A 21164-nucleotide genomic window follows, 5' to 3' on the forward strand; every position below is an offset into this window, starting at 1 on the left:
CCTGACCATTCTGTCGCTCAAAGTGTAGATAACTTAACGAAGACGAGGACAGTTAGGAGCTGACATTGTACGCATTTAGTTTTCGCGATCAATGTTTCTAAAAGCTTTTCTGGCAACCCCTGCGTATACAATCACTTCACTGGAAGCGCAAGTATACCTTGTTGGATATCATCAAATTTTATTATAGGCTTCCTGCAGTGTTCTTGCCTACCCGACACTTTTATTTTTATTTTTATTTGTATAAACCTTTCTCTTTCATCGTTAGTTACGACTGCAACAATGTCGTACTTCCTCACAAGCTTCTGTCATCTATTTAGTTTACTGAGCCTCGTGCCCAATTTTAATGAAGACAGCAGCAGTTCTGCGTCTGGTCTACTATTATTTTTTTTAAATGTTCTCGCCCATAAATTTGAGCCAAGAGAGGAAGCTAAGAAGCCGAACGCCAAAATTCGGAAAAAAAGATGTCCTCAGAAGTTGCTTTACACAACACGACTGGTGCTTATCAAGCCGTCAATCGAATAAATGTCTTCCTTTGGAGACTGTGCGTTTTCAAGCACACGTTTTTCAAGCAGATGTATTTTTAAAAATAGAGTCAACACTGACTGATCTATACGTCACCCTTTTTTCGCCTCATACAAGGACACACTGAAGAGAGAAATCAAACAATAGAAGTTCAGAGAGGGGGCAATGCATCGAACGGATTTGGCTAATTTAATTTTTTGTGTCACAGACTGTTTGGCAGACTGTACCTTTTGTAGAATTTTTTTTTCTTTTCCGTGATTAGCTACAACGCAATGAAACATACCCCGACGTTATTATTTGCATAAAATTGTATTCCTCAACTCACCGAAATGTCTGATTTCATCAGGCGGGTCCCCTTCCAGCGAAAGTTATCACGAATATAACGAATGGTATCCGCCTCGTGCGTTGCTGACTTGAGCGGTAGTGGTGGCGCCACCAACAGCAAATGGTGGTTAAAAGCGGATGTGCGCGCTACTAACCACTCTTTTTTATTCAGTTTATATTCTGTTTTGATGATTTCACTGCCGACGCTGCTCCACTAGACAGCCATGATGTTTGTTACGGGTGAGCGTGGTATAATGGATGCGTTTCTAACGTGCATGCATTGAATTTGCGTGACCAGCGAACGCAAACGAAACAAAAGATGTTGCAACATATAAGATCTTCTTGTTTCGTTGAACACCCTGAACAGTACAACAACGCAAATAATAGCTGCATGCATGCTCAGGTAACTCACAAAAGACGCACAATTTGAACTTCGTCCAGCTAATCATCAATAAAAACAACAAACTGAAAGCTAGTTAGCGTTGTAACAGGCATCGCACAGCTGCATAATAATGTGTGAAAGTGTCAGAGCAAAATACCGAAAAACATTCACAGTATCTTTTTATTTCGCGAACAGAAAATCAATGAGCAACGTCGAACTGCATTACAATCACGTATTCATGAAAATTTGAACCATTAACACCATTGAAGCCACAATTCTTTATTGACATATCAACCAAAATGCAAGTGGCACTTGTGCATTTTAAATTAGCCACAAAAAACTGAGGTTTACACAGGAGGTTCGCACGCGTGTCATTACTCAAGATTTAAATATTAAATGGTCACGCATGTAGTATGTATACATCGTATGCTAGAATCTCCTCTGGTACGTGAAAATCCGCAAGACGTGTGATTCTAAAAGTAATATTTGTGGACAAGCGAACACGTAGAAGGGCGACTTACAGCCTCACTTGCATTTGTAAAAACAGTATCCCAATTGCGATTCAATATTAACCAACGCAACGACAATAACAGCACACTTGTTACCGCACACCGGTGTCAAGTATACGCGCAAGGCCAAGCGTCATGTTTCAACTGTAGCACAATCGTGCGCGTACAGTAACGTCGTAAATGATGCCATCGTACCAGCGGTACCCACGATGTAGCACCTCTCTTCCTCAAATTGCCGCGACGCTGGGAGCTATACACACAGCTGACTGTCCGGGGAAAACGCGGTCTTGTAGGAGACCATCTTACACCGTGACTAATAAACAAAAGTGCACGTCTGAAGCTTCTGAAAAATTGCCGTTCATGCGATAGCAGCTGAGCAGAATCGGGGTGCATCGTTCGACGTGTTGTCATGGCTTTTACACAATTTTAACGTTGAAACATCCAACCAAGTAAGACGCGACCGCGATGAAAGAAACGAGCCCAGCCGATCCTGTTGGGTGCGCTGCTGCCGACTGCAGAGAGCGCGCTCTCATGGTTACCGCAAGAAATAGAAGTAGACGTGGAGTGTGCGAAGGCGCTAGAAACGTTAAGAGTCTTATTGTTGATGGGAAACAGTTTGAAGAGATGGCACTCGTTCATTTTTTTTCACAATGCTAGCGCATATTTGATTCAGAATGTATGGGATCCTATGGGGGGTTGCGAGAAGATGCAAGGTGCAACCGCTTTCTCCGCACTAGTCGAGTGGCAAGCCGAGCGGTGGCGCTACCGCACCGGCGCACGAAATGAATTATGAAAAAACGGTGGCAAAAAAAAAAGCTAGAGATCTTGGCACTGGACATGTGCGCTGGTTGGAAAATTCTTTATGGCACCAGAGAAAACTACGTAATAATCATGCGAAGCATTCTATGCGCAGTAAGGTGGGTTTTCAGAGGCAGTTTTCAAGTCAAAATAATGTATGTATGTATGTATGTATGTATGTATGTATGTATGTATGTATGTATGTATGTATGTATGTATGTATGTATGTATGTATGTATGTATGTATGTATGTATGTATGTATGTATGTATGTATGTATGTGTGTGTGTGTGTATGTATGTATGTATGTATGTATGTATGTATGTATGTATGTATGTATGTAGAACATTTTCCAAGCTAAAATTGCGAAACAAAAGTATTTAGTGTTTTAAAGCACAACACACTCTATCACGCCGAACTTTGATCAGTACAAAACATATAATATCACATTATTGTTTTTGAAGAAGAAAGTGTATAGTTTATGTGACGCACTGCCTACTGTAAGCTGGTGTTAGCTGACTGTTGACTAATCTTTGGGGACTCTTGGCAAGTGTGGACTCATCCGTTGTAATTTAACAATCTAACCCAATAAGGACTGTTTCGGTCTTCGTACTTCATTGAACCTTTCTCACAACCTACGACGATTCTCCGCAGGAAACTGCGCCCCAAGCTTTCTAATTTTTTAAATAATGTCTGTAAAAATGAGGAACCAGTGAGTGCCAGGTTTTAAAATGCAGCGAAATGATACTCTACTGAAGTTCAGCGCTTCTTCTGTGCCCTCCTTCATCTCGAGTATGGTATTTTTGCGCTGCATTTTAAACCATCAAGTTCAACCAACTTGCCCAGTTTTGTACGCTCTTGCAGTCATTGCGTGATACCGAAGGCCTACGAATATAACATGATATTCAGCTGCCGTGTTCACCGAAAAAAAGATGTTTCTCTATCGCGTTTTTTGAAACAGTTGTTAAGATCTAAAATAATAATAAGAAGAATGATTGATTGATATGTGGGGTTTAACGTCCCAAAACCACTATATGATTATGAGAGACGCCGTAGTGGAGGGCTCCGGAAATTTAGACCCCCTGGGGTTCTTTAACGTGCACCCAAATCTGAGCACACGCGCCTACAACATTTCCGCCTCCATCGGAAATGCAGCCGCCGCAGCCGGGATTTGAACCCGCGCCCTGCGGGTCAGCAGCCGAGTGCCTTAGCCACTAGACCACCGCGGCGGGGCGATGATAAGAAGAAAACCGTATATGATTTGCCTGTTCATTCATCCAATTACGTTGCGGTGAGGGGAGGGGGGGAGCGTTCAGTTGTGATAGTTATGTCGTCATTCATACGCACACCGCATGCAACATTTTAGTCTCCATTTCAGTCCGCCATTTTCAGTCTCTGTTGCCGTCAAAATTTTAATGAAGACGGTTACGTCGTCTCTGTCACCATTGAATTATTTTGTCTCTGTATATAGATTGAGGACCTTGCGCAGCATTCAATGAAACTTTGCACGAAGAAGTGCTGACTGTGGTCGAAAAACCACGCAGACAGTTCCGATCTAAATAAAGCACTTGCGTTTTTTTTTATTATTTAAAAAACTAGCAATCGAACCTGCCTCAAACATAAAAGACCAATATAAGACGCCATATATCAACGTCCAATTTTCTTCTTTCGTACAACAGACGTAACATTTAAAGCTATCTGTTTCGCCTGTCACGTTTGACAGCTCATAAACTCTGCTTAAAGACCCGTTCTGTGACGCCGTCGCCCATCGAACCAATGAAGCCGTCCGTTGCAACAGTTAGCGACAGCAGCTCTCACGCGCGGAACAATAAAGCAGTGAAAAATTGCTTGAATTTCGTAACCATGGAGACGCGTTAGTGCTGCGAGTGAGTGTACCGATCGCATCGGGATTATAACGGAACGTATCTTGTTCCCCTTTACTCGCACTTCTACGGCAATCCCGTTGTTGTTGTTTTTTTTCGACTAATTTCACAAGACTGAACCAAACCATCAAAACGTTTCTAAATTGTGCGTTCTTTTTTCTCTTCAAGTAAAACCATCTTGCGATAGCTGGAAGTGCGAAATAATCGATGATATTTCTTTTCGCACGCCTCGCACCGATGGTTCCGCTCCTAATTGAAGGAGCTAATTACTGTACACTGAACAGCCATGATCGATAGTAGCGACGCGGATTTTAGCCAGCCGAGCGTAAGTTGGCCGAAGGGGGCCAGATGTTTTGTAATCCCAGTCGTTAATACTTCAAATTTCAAATTACCGCTGTTCAAACATTTAATCCTGCGCATTGCGTGGACATGGAACGCTCGTCATTTGACAACGTTAGGGTGAAAATAAAAAAGCGGACAAACAAACCAGTTTTTTTTTTCTTAAGCTTACTTACACAAAGTTGGCGGGGACGGTAGCGACCGCTACGAGAGGTATTTATAGCTGGGTGTTTACTATCTACCGAAAGCATAAACTGGCGTCCATGTGTCTTCCGTATATGTTATGTACTTACCTGCAATATAACTAGGTGATTCCACGAGAGATCCACACGGGTCCAAAAGTTGATTTTTTAGATTTCATTGAGTATTTTATATTTCGTGCATCTCTCGCAAAGTAGCCCGAAAGTCAACTTCGTTTTATGATTAACGGCATAACTTACGAGAGAAAAAATATCAAACCTCACCAACACGGAGGCACCAATTCGGTCACCTGTCATTTTCGGAAATTGCAGATGCTATAAAAAGACAAATATTTTTGTTTCAAGGAAGATATTTTTTACCTGAAATGCATGTCTAATGAAGAATGAATTCATACGGTTTTAAGTTTGCAGACTTTAAGAAAATAGCTTTTAAAAATGTCTAATTTTGCGAAAGTTTAAAATAAGTTACGTATTCCCTTTTTTTTTCTCCTAAAGTAATGCAAGCAGCGTTTTCAAACTTGACACGTTTTAAGGATATGGTGCGTTCATTACGTACATAAATTATTGCTGCTGTAGGGCAAATGCAAATTTTTATATATTGCCTCAATATTCTCATATCGGCAAAAGTGTACTCCACTGAAATTTGAATAATAAAAAACCCCATCTTCGATTTTTCTTAAAATCTCGTAAATAGACAATCGAAGGCCATCATACAGTAATATAGAAAAAACATATTGCATTATTTCGTTTTTAGCGACAATATTCGTGGTACAAATCAGAGCTTTTCAAGAATGCGCTGATAAGTTGGGAAATCTAGAAATCGGAACGGAAAAGCGGCAATAAGCATCAAACGCGAGTAACCGTGACCGCATTTGCTGAATAAAGGCTATTTTGCAGATAGGAGTAACTATTTTGAACACGGTATTCTACAGTATCTGAATTCACTCTTATACGTAGAGCACTGAGACTTATAATATGTGGTGCCTCTTCATTACTGACACACAGATGGAGCTGCTGTGACGGTCATGTGTTTGCAACACGTTGGGTAAGAAAATTGAATGTTTAATAAGTTCATAAAGATTAATAACAAATTTTTATCATTTGGGGCACTAAGACTGCCGCATTAGACTGAAGAACACGCTTTAGGGCAAGTTGTCATCCGTCGTCTACTCTACAGAGGAATTGCTGTGCGCTGCATCTCGGAGGCAATGCTTTAGATCATGTGGTTCAAAGTAGGGACAAAGATTACGCCCCCCGTAATTTTATCGACAAAAACATTGTGAAATTAATTTTAACGTATTACACTTCAGTTTTGCATTCGCACTGTGGATACTTGCGCACAAGTATCCACAGTGCGAATGCAAAATAGTTACTCCTATGTGCTAAAACAGCTTTTCTTCACCAAATGCGGTCGCGTTTACTCGCGTTTAAAGCTTATTGGCGCTTTTCCGTTCCGATTTCTAGATTTCTCAATTTATCAGTGCATTCTCGAAAAGCTCTGATTTGTACCACGAATATTGTCGCTAAAAACAAAATAATGCAACATGTTTTTCTATATTACTGTGTGATGGCCTTCAGTTGTCTATTTACGAGATTTTAAGAAAAATCGAAAATTGTTTTTTTTTATTATTCAAATTTCAGTGGAGTACACTTTTGCCAATATCAGAACTTTGAGGCAATATACAAAAATTTACATTTTTCCTACGGCGGCAAAACTTCATGTACCTCATGAACACACTATATCCTTAAAACGTGTCAAGTTTGAAAACGCTGCTTGCATTACTTTCGGAGAAAAAAAAATGGGGAATACGTAACTTATTTTAAACTGTCACAAAATTACACATTTTTAAAAGCTATTTTCTTAAGGTCTACAAACTTGAAACCGTATGAAACCAGTCTTCATTAGACATTCATTTCAGGTCAAAAATATCTTTTTTGAAACAAAAGTATTTGTCTTTTATAGCATCTGCAATTTTCGAAAATGACAGGTGACGAAATTGGTGCCTTCATGTTGGTGAGGTTTGATACTTTTTTTCTCGTAAGTTATGCCGTTAATCATAAAACGAAGTTGACTTTCGGGCTACCTTGTGAAAGGTGCACGAAATATAAAATACTCAATGAAATCTAAAATATCAACTTTTGGACCCGTGTCGATCTCTCGTGGGATCACCCAGTTATATTGCAGGTAAGTACATAACATATACGGAAGACACATGTACGCCAGTTTATGCTTTCGGTAAATAGTAAACACTGCTATGAGCATGTAAGCCAAATGCTGAAGTCGAGCGCCTCAAGGAGCGTCTATAGAGCATGTTGCTGCTTATAAACCCTGGCCGTCGTAGGTTTCCGGTTTTGTGTGACGTTGTATCTGTCGCATTGGCGGGGGACAAAAGTCTTAGCGAGTGGCCCGTTCATTTTCAACAATTTTCTCCGTGCATCTGGCCATAAGTTTCAAAAACATTTTCTTTTAAGATGCACATAAATTCACAATACGTAGTTTGTCCTTACCGTTAACGCTGGCCTTTAACATGAAAACGAAAAAAAAAATATTTCCGCACAACCTAAAAAACAAACTTTCTGCTTCGGTATTAGAGAGTTATGATTGAAATCACCGGAAATTTCTTGGAAGGAAACACGTGCTGCTTCTATACTGCAATGTTGAAAGCGACCGAAAACGCGAATAGATGCGAAGCGTCAAGTCGTTTTCTCAGACGACCTCTTTTATTACGGAGGCCTCTGCTCATTCTCTCCGGAGCTGCCGGCGACCGCTGTTTCACGTAGAACAGATGATAGCATGCCATTGGCCAGTAGCCGACATAAATCAAGAGCGGCGTTCGGATCAAACGTGCTGCTTGCTACGAGGCTCCACCATGTGCCGACTCCGCACTCCATAGGTGGCCAGATGAATCACAAGGGGAGAGGGCGATCGCGTTTCATCAGGCGTGCTCAAGGTTATCACGCGTGCTGAGGTAACTTCTTTTTGCCCTACCTTTTCCCCAGCTTCCAGTGCGTTTGTGGGGACGAGAGAAGAGAGAAAGTTCTTGAAGCACGGGACGAGTCCCTGGTAGTTCCACAGATTCTTGGCGAATTCGAGAAGTTTTCACCCCAACTGATTCGAGACAACTATAAGCTCTGATAGGGAGGCCATTTGATGATTGCTTGAAGAAATTGTTCATGATCTTTTTAAGAAAAAAAATATCACTCGAGCCTGTTGATTAGCTGCGCTTGCTCCTGGGGTACAAAAATAAGGGACTATTACTATTTTTATCAGTTTATTAGTTCGGGCAGCAGCAGCAATAGTAAACCCCAGGTGGTCCAAATTTCCGGAGCCGTCCACTACAGCACCTCTCATACATATCGTGGTTTTGGGACGTTACACCCCACAAATCAATCATCAATCAATCAGCAGCAATAGTAAGAGTCATGGTAAATCCGTGAATTAATCCTTACTTCATGAGCGCGTTCGTAAAAAAAATTATCCCTTTGGCTCAAACCAGATCCTCCCTGGTGTATTCGGCTGGTGTTATAGGTTCAGTGAAAAAAAGTTTTGTCTCTTTCAGTTGATTTGTAGACCCGCCGTAGCAATAGTTGTGGCAGTGGTGCCATGATGCTACAAGTGATGTTATCCTGTCGTACCTGATCGGCGATTGCTTCACCTGATTTACTGCGTGGCAATGATAGCGAAGTTTTAGGCTTGATAATTTCAGTTGAGCGGGTCGACGGGTGGTGTTAGTTACTTTCAGGATGTGAAAACACTCAAAATATTACGAAGTAGAGTGTCTCTTTTAGTTCAGTCCACAGAGCACAATTCTGAAGCAGTCACTGAGGCAGAGATGGTCGGCCTCGTACATTCAAGCTACTTACTGCTTTTATCATGCATCGTTGAAACTTGCGAATAATAGAAACGTCTAGAAAACGATGCACTGGGTTCTGTAAGTGAGAAATAGCACACTTCTAAATATTATTCCTGAATGATTCCCAGTGCTTATTGACATTATAGTTCGTCCTGTTTTAATGTATATTTCACAACCGCCTGGTAAACTACTATGCAATTTTGATCCATGTCGTCTAGTTTTTTTTTTTTTTTCCTATGCCTACTTGAGATTGAATGTATGGGAGGCGCAGGGTTTCTTAAACTCGCCAGAAAAATGAATATTGTGAGCTCAGTTGCTGGCTCTTCTTTGTCATCTAGACACAACTTCCTCATCAGATATCACCGTGAACGTATGTGAGCTCGAGCTCGACTCGAATAAAGCCATGCCTCCCAATATGCTCAACAACAGACAATACGTGCACTACCTTTTGTGCGACGCCACATATGTAATGCCTCAACAGCATAGCATCTTACGTGAATGCGGCTTCATTTTCGAAGGGTTTACCACGTTGGCCAAATGTTTACATCCTCAAGTGGGTACGACCACTCGGACAGTACTCCCCAGTGAAACAGAAATGATCAGGTTTAATAACCAACGTTCGATGTATTGAGCGTTCAGCATACAAAGCCCTCGGCAACTGCTGATTTTCTTCTACGGCATGGTTCTTGCCATGGTGAAGAGGAAGCGGGCAAAATGAAGAGGCTGCTAAAACAGGGGGCGTGCCGCGTTGCACGCTGTCAGGACAGCGTCGTATCAACATTTGTTTAATGCCGAGTTAAAACGTGCGGACCCTTTGTTTGCCACGTTTTGCGGTGGACGGGAGGGAGGAGCCCTCCGGGCACGTGTCGGGTCTCGGCGCACTGTCATTACAGTGGCGTGCTCTCGACGCCGCCGCGTCTGTGTTGTGCATTGTGAGTTATCCGCGGTGCCCGAAAGCAGAGTGCTCACGCTCTTCCCACGAAACAAGCCTCGCTTCGAGCCAGCCACCACTCGGCTATCGATTTATTGAACGCTCGGACGTGTTCATGACTTCTCATACCGCACTGGTTTGTTGGTCCTTTTTGCCTTGCACTCTACTCCCTTCCGCAGTTCACTGTGCGCACTATTGTCTTCAGCCCTGCGTTTACGAAGGACTTTAAAAAAAGGCGGCGGATGAAAACTTTTAACGACGTCAGCTTCCCTTTCTATGGGAAGTGACTTTATCGAATGGCATACTTTATTCGATCCTTATTGAAAGCACTTCCGATGCATTTAGCTTTTCGTCTGAATGCCGCTGACAAGTACCACCCCCTGTCCCCACGTTTCCAGAAGACAGTTTTGTAGCGTTCTATTGAAAGAAGTCACTCACATCATATTCATTATGTTGGCCCCACGTTGTATGTCTCGCAATAACAACAAAGCTCTAAAGAGATGATTACGTGTCACAGAAAAGCTAGAACCCAAGGTTTTATTTGTCTTATCTCTGATACGTGATCGCCCCGCCGCGGTGGTCTAGTGGCTAAGGTACTCGGCTGCTAACCCGCAGGTCGCGGGATCGAATCCCGGCTTTGGCGGCTGCATTTTCGATGGAGGCGAAAATGCTGCAGGCCCGTGTGTTCAGATTTAGGTGCACGTTAAAGAACCCCAGGTGGTCGAAATTTCCGGAGCCCTCCACTACGGCGTCTCTCATAATCATATGGTGGTTTTAGGACGTTAGACCTCACAAATCAATCAATTAATCTGATACGTGATCACAACGCGTGATGCGTGATCTTACTGAAGTGACATTTATTTATTTGAGATTATGCGTGTTTAGAGGGTTATTACTTGTTAAAGAGCAGCATTAGGTCAGTAGGGTGTGAACAAGTATTCTTTTGAGACTTTCATTTCATTGATTTCGCGTGAACCAGTTGGCTACTAGCCTATGAAAGAAGAACCAATTTTCTTTTCTTCTTGAATTCAGTCCGTGGGTGCAGCATCACGTAACGAATTTCATGTTATGTTCACGTCTTTGGGAAGCTTCAGTAAAGCAAAGGAGGCATTCGTACAACGCTTGCATAAACAGCTGGGTTTTTTAGAATACAATGCAGTAATCTTTATTAATGACAATAATTTTAACAGACTTCGTCAACGTAGTGAATGAAATGTTATTAGTTCAGAGCAGGCACTGTCTAAATTGACAACGCCAATGGCAACTAAGGTATAGTTTCAAGGTCCACTCTTTTTTCGTCTTGCATCGTTTCTGACTTGCTGGTTTAGCTAATGACGTTTAGTATTAGTTATGCAAACTTCAATTTAATCATTACTATCTTTGTTTTTCTATTTAACTACAAGGCATTCCTGAGCCATGCCTCCCCTCAAGAAAGGAAAGAAGGAAAATGTATCAAGGCCGCATTTTTTCATTAGACATTGCCTAAAAAACCAACAGAGGTTGAAGCCAAGGGTCGTAAAGGTACATTATGTCTACTTTTTTAGTGTAGTGCAGTCAATATGATGCATTATATGAGAACAAATTAAAGCGGACGAAAAAGCAATATACAGCCTTCGGGTAGCCCTTATGAATTAAAGAAGTTGAAATGAAGGACTCGATTTTCTTTGTTAGACAAACTAATAATGATAACCAACAGACAATGATGCAAGAAAAGAAGTATAGAGTGTGTAATTAGAAGTAATTGTAAAATAAAAATGCACGAAAAGACAAGCTGCCGCTGGCAGGAACCAAACCTTCGACCTTCAAATAACGCGTCTGATGCTTTACAGCTGAGCTACATCGGTGGCCATCAGGTAGTATGCGAGAAGTTTTTTGGTCGGCAGCTGCCAGCGCGTAATTATATCACAAGCAACGTGGCGCCAACAGGCAAAAGAAGAGTGTTTCACACTTGTCGTCATGGCTACTAGCGGCGCTAACACTCCCAGGTTTCAATGCGCATATATGCCCCGGAAAATGGACGGAAAGATGACCGCCGCGGTAGCTGAGCTGGTCGAGATACGGACGCGTTATTCGAAGGTCAAAGGTTTGGACTCTGCCAGCGGCAAGTTATATTTTCGGCCACTTTTCTTTCTTCACAGTTACATTAGAATTACTACTAATAGGATCCCCTATACTTTTTTTCTGGCTCCTTTGTCTCTTAGTTCGAGTCACCTGTCATATATACCTGCATTGCCAAACCTGTACGGTAAGCAAGAGTCTTCGAGAAAGAAGACGAGGTGCCATCGTTTTCTCTGTGGTATATCATCCGATTTCCTGTCTAAACTTACCAAATCAGTGTGACTTTCTTTTTTCAATACAACGGTGGAGACAATTTGTCACAAAGATCAATATCATGACAATGAGGCTCTGGCGAATTGGTGGCATTGACCCTTTGTCTTCTGAATATACACGGCGGAAGCCCTATCGCTTGGCGCTTCAAAGCCTGGCATTTGTAAGGCAAGCTGTCGGTGACGCAAAAGTACCAACAATTGTTTTTTTTTTTTCTGCGAACGTGAGCATTACCTTGCATCTCTCGCAGGACTTTGTCATTCTTTGCGGTCGTCACGTGGTACAACAAAATTTTCAATTCGTTCTTTGTGTTGGTGCATTTTGCGAGTGACAATGTTCGCAGCCGCCTAAAGAGGAGGACTGGAACGGCCATCTCAAGGGCTACTACATCACGTACCGGCCGGCCGGCTCGAACGAGCAGCATTACCACAAGACGGTGGAGGTGCACAACCCGCATCAGCGCCAGGAGATACACCTGACCAACCTGCGGCTGTCTATGTCCTATAGTGTGGCCATCCAGGCCTTTACTGGCAAGGGCACCGGCCCCATGTCACGCGAGGTGCTCGTGAAGACCCTCGACGATGGTGAGTAAGCCTCGCGCGACTGCTGTGCTCTTCGATCATGTTTCCCCGTGTATCAAAGAGCGGATCTTTATGCCGAAGCTGTGTGTTAATTTTCGAAATTTCGCGTATACTGGTCAATTAACAAACTCAGTAGTCAACCCACATATTTTATTCGAATTTCATTTAAAACCCTGCGAAAAGCTCGAAAATAGACTTGAGACAACCAGGTCAGTTGCTTCTGTAAAGGACTTCAACAAGCCGTTTGTTCCTATATGACACCAACAAACAATTTAGACTACTAGATAAACTGGACTAATTAGTATACGAATGCCTGAACTTAATGTGCCCTGAAACCCTATATGAATGTGAGAAACGCAATAGGAGTGATATGAAGAAGGAAGGAAAGACAAGAAATGTACTCGAGACCATTTTCTCTAGCCATTATTCTTCTGTCACGAACATGTTCCTCAACGGCGCAGGAGGCAACGATTGTTGAAGTACCTTAAGTCGGTAGTTCTTTCCAATCGCGAGTAGACTTCATGGGCTGCCCCGAGCGTGAAAGTGTTTCTGTCTACCTACGTAGCGAATGGCTCTGGATTAATTTACCGGGCACTCAGATGTATATATATATAGTACACGAATACTCTTGAAGATATTTCCCATGAAATTGAAGTTATCATGTAATTAAGGAGAGGGGGGGGGGTGATTTTTAGAGGAAAAAAACTGAAAAGCAAAGTGAACCCCATAATTGTCTGCATCAAAGTGCTCCACCACAGGCGTATAGTTCGCTAGGGAAGATATAAGGAGAGATTAAGAGACAGAGAAGTAAAGATTGAGGGACAAGTAAGAGATTAGAGAAGTCCGGGGATAGGTCCCTGGTCGGCGAGCCGTCGTCGAAGAGAGGACATTGCGGACTAGACCACCGCCAGCCACAAAGCCGGAACTCAAGTCCATGCCCGTTCGTGGGGTCAACAGTGCGACATCGTAGCCGCTCACCTAGAACAGCTGGTTCCCAGTTACACTGCAAGCCCATGTATATTTGAAGGTCCGTGCTCTCTTTCGCTGAATAACCTAAATAGAATTTGTTGTAGAAATGCATATCGTGAGCGAAATATGTGTGAGACATTGCCGTGAATGCATAACTAAAATGACGTATACGTACGCATCGTCGCGTCATTAAGCATAAACGCACGTTAGTTGTAATAAAGCCGTTCGTTATCCAACTGATTGTTCAGTTACGTGTATAGTTAGTCAGAACATACCGTTTTGTCATGTGGTGCTGAGTGTGAATGGTATGTTTAGTCCCTATATAGTTTATTTATCTTTATATGCGCCATACATGTCTAATAACTTACCCAGCACTAAGCAGGAGCCACATTCATTATTACGCAGCCTCTGTTTCTTGTCGTTTCGTCTAAGTGCAGCTTATGTCTTCCCCTAGGAGAGCTTGAGATATCTTAAGTATCCGGCTTTTTTGCGGGGTTAATACTTGAGGGCAAATATTTCTCCCCTCATTCTGCCGACAGTCAAACTGCCCTTGTACACGATACAGCACAAAACCTGTTGATCGTGGGCTCAGGCAGATACATTGATTTCCCAAGCATAGATGAATGTTCGATTTTCGCTTAGGTACGTCCTTCCTGGCGAAATATTAACGTGAGCAGCCTGCAAAATCAGTAGTAATGGCGCAGAATAATAAATCAAGTGTTGTGACGGGAGGTGGGCATGAACATTGAACGCCAATTGATAACTGACGTCTAAAATGTAAAATACTCAGCCTGTGGGAGCCCTGTTAACCTAATAGGTAAACATTAAAACGTGATCAGCGATTTTCGAAACATCTAATGTGCAGAAAGAATCATTAGCTAGAGCGAGAAAACTTGCTGTGCGTGTGCGCGTCTTGTGTATAACAAAGCTCGATGGCAAAGATGCATTTAGCTATAGAGGCAGGCAAATTCAATATTCATTAAACTGCTCTCGTCTTCGTGCAATGTACAAAACGCTGCGTAGATGTACAGGCACGACAATCTATGCGTTAATATTTGGTTAATTGCAATAACCCCTCATTCATTACCTTTAGATGCTGGGGTATAGGACGGCTACTCGGAACCGTTTTTTTTTCCATAACCTAATAGTTAACGCCAGGCTTGCGCTAATGTGCAACGCAGTGACAGTATGAGGAGCAGCCTAGTCTGTTTCAACCCGACACCATTACCTGGTAGGTACGGTAATAGACTGCTCACCCGCAGGTTGCGGTACTGGTTCCCGGCTGCGGCTGCCGTATTAACGCGATAGCTCGTTCTGCAGAAATTACGCCGTCGGTGTCGTTGGTTGTAAGCGAAAATTCATCTTGTGCGTTACCCGAAAGTTGAGAAAGATTCAAATAAATAAAGAAATTCTGGGTCCAAGGGGGATCGAACCCGGGTCGCTTGCGGGGGAGGCGAGTTTTCTACCACACAGCCACGCTTCTGCTTGCGAATTCAGTGAAAATAACTTTCTCTGCTTCGAAGGGAAAGAAACTTATACGCTTTGCAGACACACGCATCTTGTAGTTTGCTTTACAATACAGCATGAAATATTTCAGTAATAATGTGTAGTACAGGCATAAAATGCCATCGTGTGACGGAACATGTGATTGTCATAATGGTTTCATAGTTTAAAGCTGGTCACCCACTGCAAAGCACACACACGTTAGTGCGCCTATTCCTATTCTCTTAAGGCCCCGTAGTGACCGCATGGCAAGTTCGAAAACATTTCATGGACTAAATATTTGAAGTACGCATTCAGGACAGGATATAAATATTGCGTTCAACTCTTAAAAGCGAAGCTTGAGGAGTCCTTTTTTTTTTTAATGCGTCAAAATGCTTGAGACTCGTGTGCCTGGATATATATGTGAACGTGAAAAAACACCAGGTGGTCAACATTTCCGGAGTTCTCTACTACAGCGTCTCTCAGAATCATATCGTGGTTTCGGGGTGTTAAACTTCAACAATTATTACACACTCTTGGGGTAACTACTACAAGTACACTTGCATAGCACCCACTACGCCATAAATCATCATAGTTTTTGTAAAGTAAGGTGCCATTATTTTTTATTTCACTCTGTGGGTCAGAGAACAAACTGAGGTTAAGGTATTATAGTCTAAATTAGGAAGAAGAAATGGACACGAGCCAGGCACGTAGCACGTAGGCAAAATAACCGGTATGGTCATTAAGGGTAACTGATTGTATTCCCATAGAAGGCAAGCGGGTGAGGGAGAGACAAAAAGTTAGGGGGAGGGGGCGATAAGGAAGTTTGCGGGCATAATGCGGCAGCAGCAAGCACAGGACTGAGTTGACTGGCGGAATGTGAGAGAGGCCTTTGTCCTGCGCAGTGAGCGTAGTCACGATGATGATGACGATGATGATGATGATGATGTATTCTATGGAGATGCGAGCTTTTCTTACACATCTGTTAGGCATCATGTGCACCTTGCTGATTCGGAGGCTTTTGACGATAAAAAATTATGGCAGAACCCATATAATGAGTCGAAAGCGTTGAACGGATACACAATTCGCATTATGTGACGACCGGCCGTCATTTTACTCTCCTACCACGCTGTCTTACATATTTTAGCGTGATTTCTCGGCAAATAATATAAGTACAATTACAAAGTGTCCACCACGTCATAAATAATAATGGCGTTTGTGTAGTAGGAACATATATGGCAGCAAAAAAAAAATGGAGCTCGCTTAGGCTCACTCAAGAAATATATTCAGCTCAGAGCTTTCCGCCGACATGAAGCCTGCGTAAGGGGTAATTGCAAGCGAGTGAAAACAACTGGCATACTCTGTAATAGAGTACTAAAATGTCGCACAGTGGACCCTATAGTGGAGCCTATTCTGTCCAGAATTTCTTCGCGGTGTTTTTTTTTTTTTTCGAGCGATACCGCACATGGTTAAAAACACCGGTAGAGGTGGCGGACAACAACAGCCCCAATAATGCCTGTTGTTGTGATCTAATAGCAGCTTTCGCTGTAAAACAGCGACAAATGATGTCGAAACAAGAATAATGACGACACAGGACAGGCGATGAACTAACAACCGCCGGATTTAAGCAATCCCGCTGCGCGCGCAATGTCACATTACAGGTATTTGTCCCATTTTTCGAGGAGGCTGAACTCACAATTGTGGAGATATACGAATGGAGCGTAAATGCAAAGAACGTGATTTTTTAATGTGAAAAGCTTCTTGTGTTCACGGGATCTTTGATCCACGAGACTAAAGATGACATGCGTGCTATGAAACAAAGGTTTCCAACATTATCAGCGAAACAGAGATGAAGCCCCGCCGCGGTGGTCTAGTGGCTAAGGTACTCGGCTGCTGGCCCGCAGGTCGCGGGATCGAATCCTGGCTGCGGCGGCTGCTTTTCCGATGGAGGCGGAAATGTTGTAGGCCTGTGTGCTCAGATTTGGGTGCACGTTAAAGAACCCCAGGTGGTCGAAATTTCCGGAGCCCTCCACTGCGGCGTCTCTCATAATCATATGGTGGTTTTGGGACGTTAAACCCCACATATCAATCAAAACAGAGATGACAAATGTGAAGCATGTCTAACATTTAATCTGTTGTGCTGGCATAGCCTCTAAGTTAAGGCAGTCACCAGTCTTTCCATTATATCTTTTGCGAGAGGCTACGTCAGCACAACAATAAATTAAAGGGCACTACTTTGCGTTTGTCAATTTATTGCCGCTCGTGTGGTTGTAAGACTTTGTTTTACAGCACGCATGTGATCCTTAGGCACGTGGATCAGAGATCGCGTGAAATAGCACGCAGCAAAATCAACAGCCAAACACGCACAAACACAAACGAATGTAGTTTTTTTTAAATAAATGTTGTGTCTCTCTGGAAGCTTCAATATATTTAATTGAAATGAGACGATGTGTAAATCAATTATAGGTATCTATTGGTGTGTGTGTATGTTTGCTTACTTATGTTGCCATGTAGACGGAAATAATAATCAGTTTTAAGTCCCTTTCTCTCTCGTCTTTTAAGTTCCTCTGCTCGAAGTGCTATGGGACAACGAGCTATGGTTCAACTAGCTCCATTAAATAACGTTTTAAAGGTAAAAAGCACAGCTAAACAAAAAAAAAACACTTGCCCTCCACGACAAAAGAAGGCAACATGGTATTTGCTAATATTACGCGTTTTGCTGAATTGCCATCACTGTGTCCATTTCTGTATTTCTGTATTTACGCCTGCAATTGAAAAATTGAATTGTATTGAACTGATTATTTTGGCGTGATGCATAATGCCGCATTTGACGCTCGGATTCACTTAACCACTTTGCAGTCCCACCGAGCCCTCCCACCCTCGAAGTGGTCTCAGTGTCTACGAGCTCGGTCACGTTGGGCTGGTCGCTGAAGACGTCGTTCGGGAACCCCGTCACAGGTAATGTCCGGGCAAGCCATGGTGGGCTTCTGCTACAACGATGCACGAACAGGACGGCACACGCTGCTGCAAAGGGAGTCAGCAGCAGGGTGTCTGTCGTTATTGCCTTTCTTTTTCTTGTTTCGGTGTCGTCTAGCAGGATGAGGCATTCTGCGTTGTCGACAGTGGTGCAATGTTGGCTGTATATGTCCCAGATCATAAACACATCGTATATGATAATAATGTAGGTGAGGTTCAACCCGGCCCTGCAAATAAGAGTACTATAAGCGCTTTGGCATTTACAGGCACCTGAAAGCCCAGATCCTTGGATCGTTTACTTCAAAACAAAGACCCCATTTATAGCCTCTCTCTTCCATCCTGCGCTTCTTCTCATGCAATGGATAGCTTAAGTATCTTACATCTTTTGTTTCGGCTACTGACCGTAAAGTGCGGTCTCTCACAAGCGCGGTCTCTTTTCTGTGTTTGTAAGTAGAAGAGAAGTGTATTCAGTGTATCATGTATTCTTAAACTTTTCACACACATACACGCACGCACGAAATATCTTTAGATTGGCAGCACTATGGGCAGGTTTAACATAAAATGGAAAGATTATTTCTACGCAGTAATGGTAATGGGTGTGTGGCTAGAGGGAGGGGGGGGGGCGGTGTCGGTATGAGAAAGGTCTCATTGGTGCCAAAATGAAGGCTCATTCTTGAGCTTTCCTCAGGGCACTCCAGCACCACTTAAAGGTCCCTTAACAACGCAACTCAGATTTAAATTGTGAATGCATGGACATGAATGTCAATATAGAAGCTGGTTTACGGCTATTTGAGCCGCTCATTCTCATAATTTCGGTGGAGCCAACGTTTCAGCAAGCGGACGTATCTTCGCCAAGGACGTCAAGGCTTTTTCGTAATTCACTTTTTAGAGTGTTCTTCATGACCACAGCAGCCACGGCCACACTTTTATAGTCTCCTCGGACCCAGTAAAATGGTTCCTGGTCAATTTAAAAGTTTTTTGTTTTACTTTGCTGTGGAGCATACAAGAAAATTATGATGGAGAATGTAAAGGAACTGGTGAAATACATTTATTTCTACCAATTAAGTTATTACAATCTACATAATTAATTTAGACAGCTGTTAACGACAACTTAGGACACATTCAATGCATGACAATTGATTGTTGCGTCATTGGAGACCCTTCAGCAGTGCCTGGCACATACTGAGTAAAAATAAAGTACCAAAACTTTGTTTTACGTGCCCTAGGGATAAAAAGGCTGACTGACGTACATAGAAAACGCCATTTTTAAACCCGCTGTGCGTCCGAGATACTCAACATGAAGCAGCCGTTTGTTGAGCTTTAGTAAGATGATGCATTCGAGGCGAGAAATTCAGTCTTTAGTAAGATGATGCATTCGAGGCGAGAAATTCAGGCTAAAAGGAAAAATATTTCCCCCGTAAGTAACTAGGCTTGCTTGAAGCAACAGTCCCAACTGGGGTCACAGAGAGTGAAGAAGATCAGACAAGTCGACTGTGTTTTCTCAGTGCAGGAAATGGACAAAACGCTAGCATGCTGCACATCCTAAATGACCTTTCTCGGAGCAGTAAAATGGGTTGAATATCAAAAAGCTCAAGTGCAGGATTTTATCAGATATAAATGCCAACACTGTTGTGTCATGCTATCATATCATATTGCGATTTGGCATTAGCTATTCATGTCACTATTTCAACCTTCAAATAAAAAATGCGGTAGAATAACGCAACGATTCTGTTACAGTTCTTTCGTTCTTGCACGCTTCACTGACAGTCTGGCTCACTATTCACTTACAATGACGCCTTAATCAACAGCAAGATAAAATAGAAACCAGCGAGAGAAACTATTCGTGTACCTATAATATTGACCGTTTCTCACCTTCAATCAAAATTCAGTCAACTGGAAAGTATAATCTCGCTTTATCATTCATTCACACGCACCACTTCCATTGGAGCAACGGCCTCTTCTCAGTAACGTGTTTTCACGTTATTATTCTTTCATCATCCAGCAGTCTCTCGTTGTAGAGAGACTGCGCACGTACAATATAGCAGTCCAACCTTTCCGATCAATCAATCAACCACGCGCTTCTCACGTGGTTTTCCTCCTGAACACTTTGTGCGCAGAGTATGTGCTCCACCAGCGCAAGGAGGCCGACCACTGGCAGGAGACGCCCATTTCGACGATGCAGCCGGTGTACACGGTGCGAGATCTCGAGTGCGGCACCACGTACCAGTTCTACATGACGGCACACAACTCGCTCGGCCGCAGCGAGCCCAGCGACGTCATCCGCGCAAAGACTGATGGCGCCGGTACGCAACGCTGCTCTCGCGCTTGCAGAGCGCGCGTGACGCGCACGTAAGGTGTGCACCAAGGGAGGATACGGCCTTAGGGTGCAAGGGCCTCGTAGATACAGAGCCCGTGGAAGCATCGCAGCTGGGCCTCCTGTCCACGAGCGGCTTACAGAGCATGCACATTAAGCATGCCGAAGCGATACGATGATAGAAGAGCGTGATTTCTAGAGGAATGTGAGTCAAGTTATATATATATATATATATATATATATATATATATATATATATATATATATATATATATATATATATATATATATATATCCACTACGCAAATTAAACGAATTTGCAGTATTGCTCCACTAACATATTTAAACACACGTGGTATAAGATTAGGACAGTATACATTTGAAAAAAGATAGTGATGCTTGGACTATTCGTAATTTGAAAGCTCACATCCCGCGTCTAAAATTAAAAATAGAATGTTCTGCGGCTCTGCATATCTGCGAATTCGTCGGAGATAATGTCGGTTGCCGTCAAGAGGCTGCACATTGCTATGTCGAAGTGTTATATGTCGCTGTCAGTCTTAAGGTCATTATGGGCTGCCTCCACAATGTATAGTTCTGAGTCTGTATTCTGTGAGGAAATGTGGGGCCGAAAACTTCAGTAGCAGGTAATTCTGAAGCTATAATGATAGAAATGATACAATCGCAAGACATTTCCCTCTTTGATGTGTTAGCTGAGCGCTGTATGAATAATGAAAGATATATGTCGCCAACGTCTCTATGAATAAAATTTCGTC

The 21164-nt window shown here is 42.8% G+C and overlaps 1 protein-coding gene across 6 annotated transcripts in view; it reads left to right on the forward strand.

Moving 5' to 3' along the window:
• The window catches only part of LOC119176937 (cell adhesion molecule Dscam1), a 640641-nt gene that overhangs the window by 560851 nt on the left and 58626 nt on the right, over positions 1-21164 (forward strand). For all 6 annotated transcript variants that reach the window (XM_075878151.1, XM_075878149.1, XM_075878150.1 and 3 more), the window contains 3 exons: positions 12413-12653; positions 17961-18059; positions 20195-20380. In XM_075878151.1, the coding sequence (XP_075734266.1) occupies positions 12413-12653; positions 17961-18059; positions 20195-20380 (526 nt within the window). The remainder of the gene's footprint in view (positions 1-12412; positions 12654-17960; positions 18060-20194; positions 20381-21164) is intronic.

This window comes from Rhipicephalus microplus, chromosome X (assembly GCF_043290135.1).
Source record: "Rhipicephalus microplus isolate Deutch F79 chromosome X, USDA_Rmic, whole genome shotgun sequence".
Lineage (NCBI taxonomy): Eukaryota > Metazoa > Arthropoda > Arachnida > Ixodida > Ixodidae > Rhipicephalus > Rhipicephalus microplus.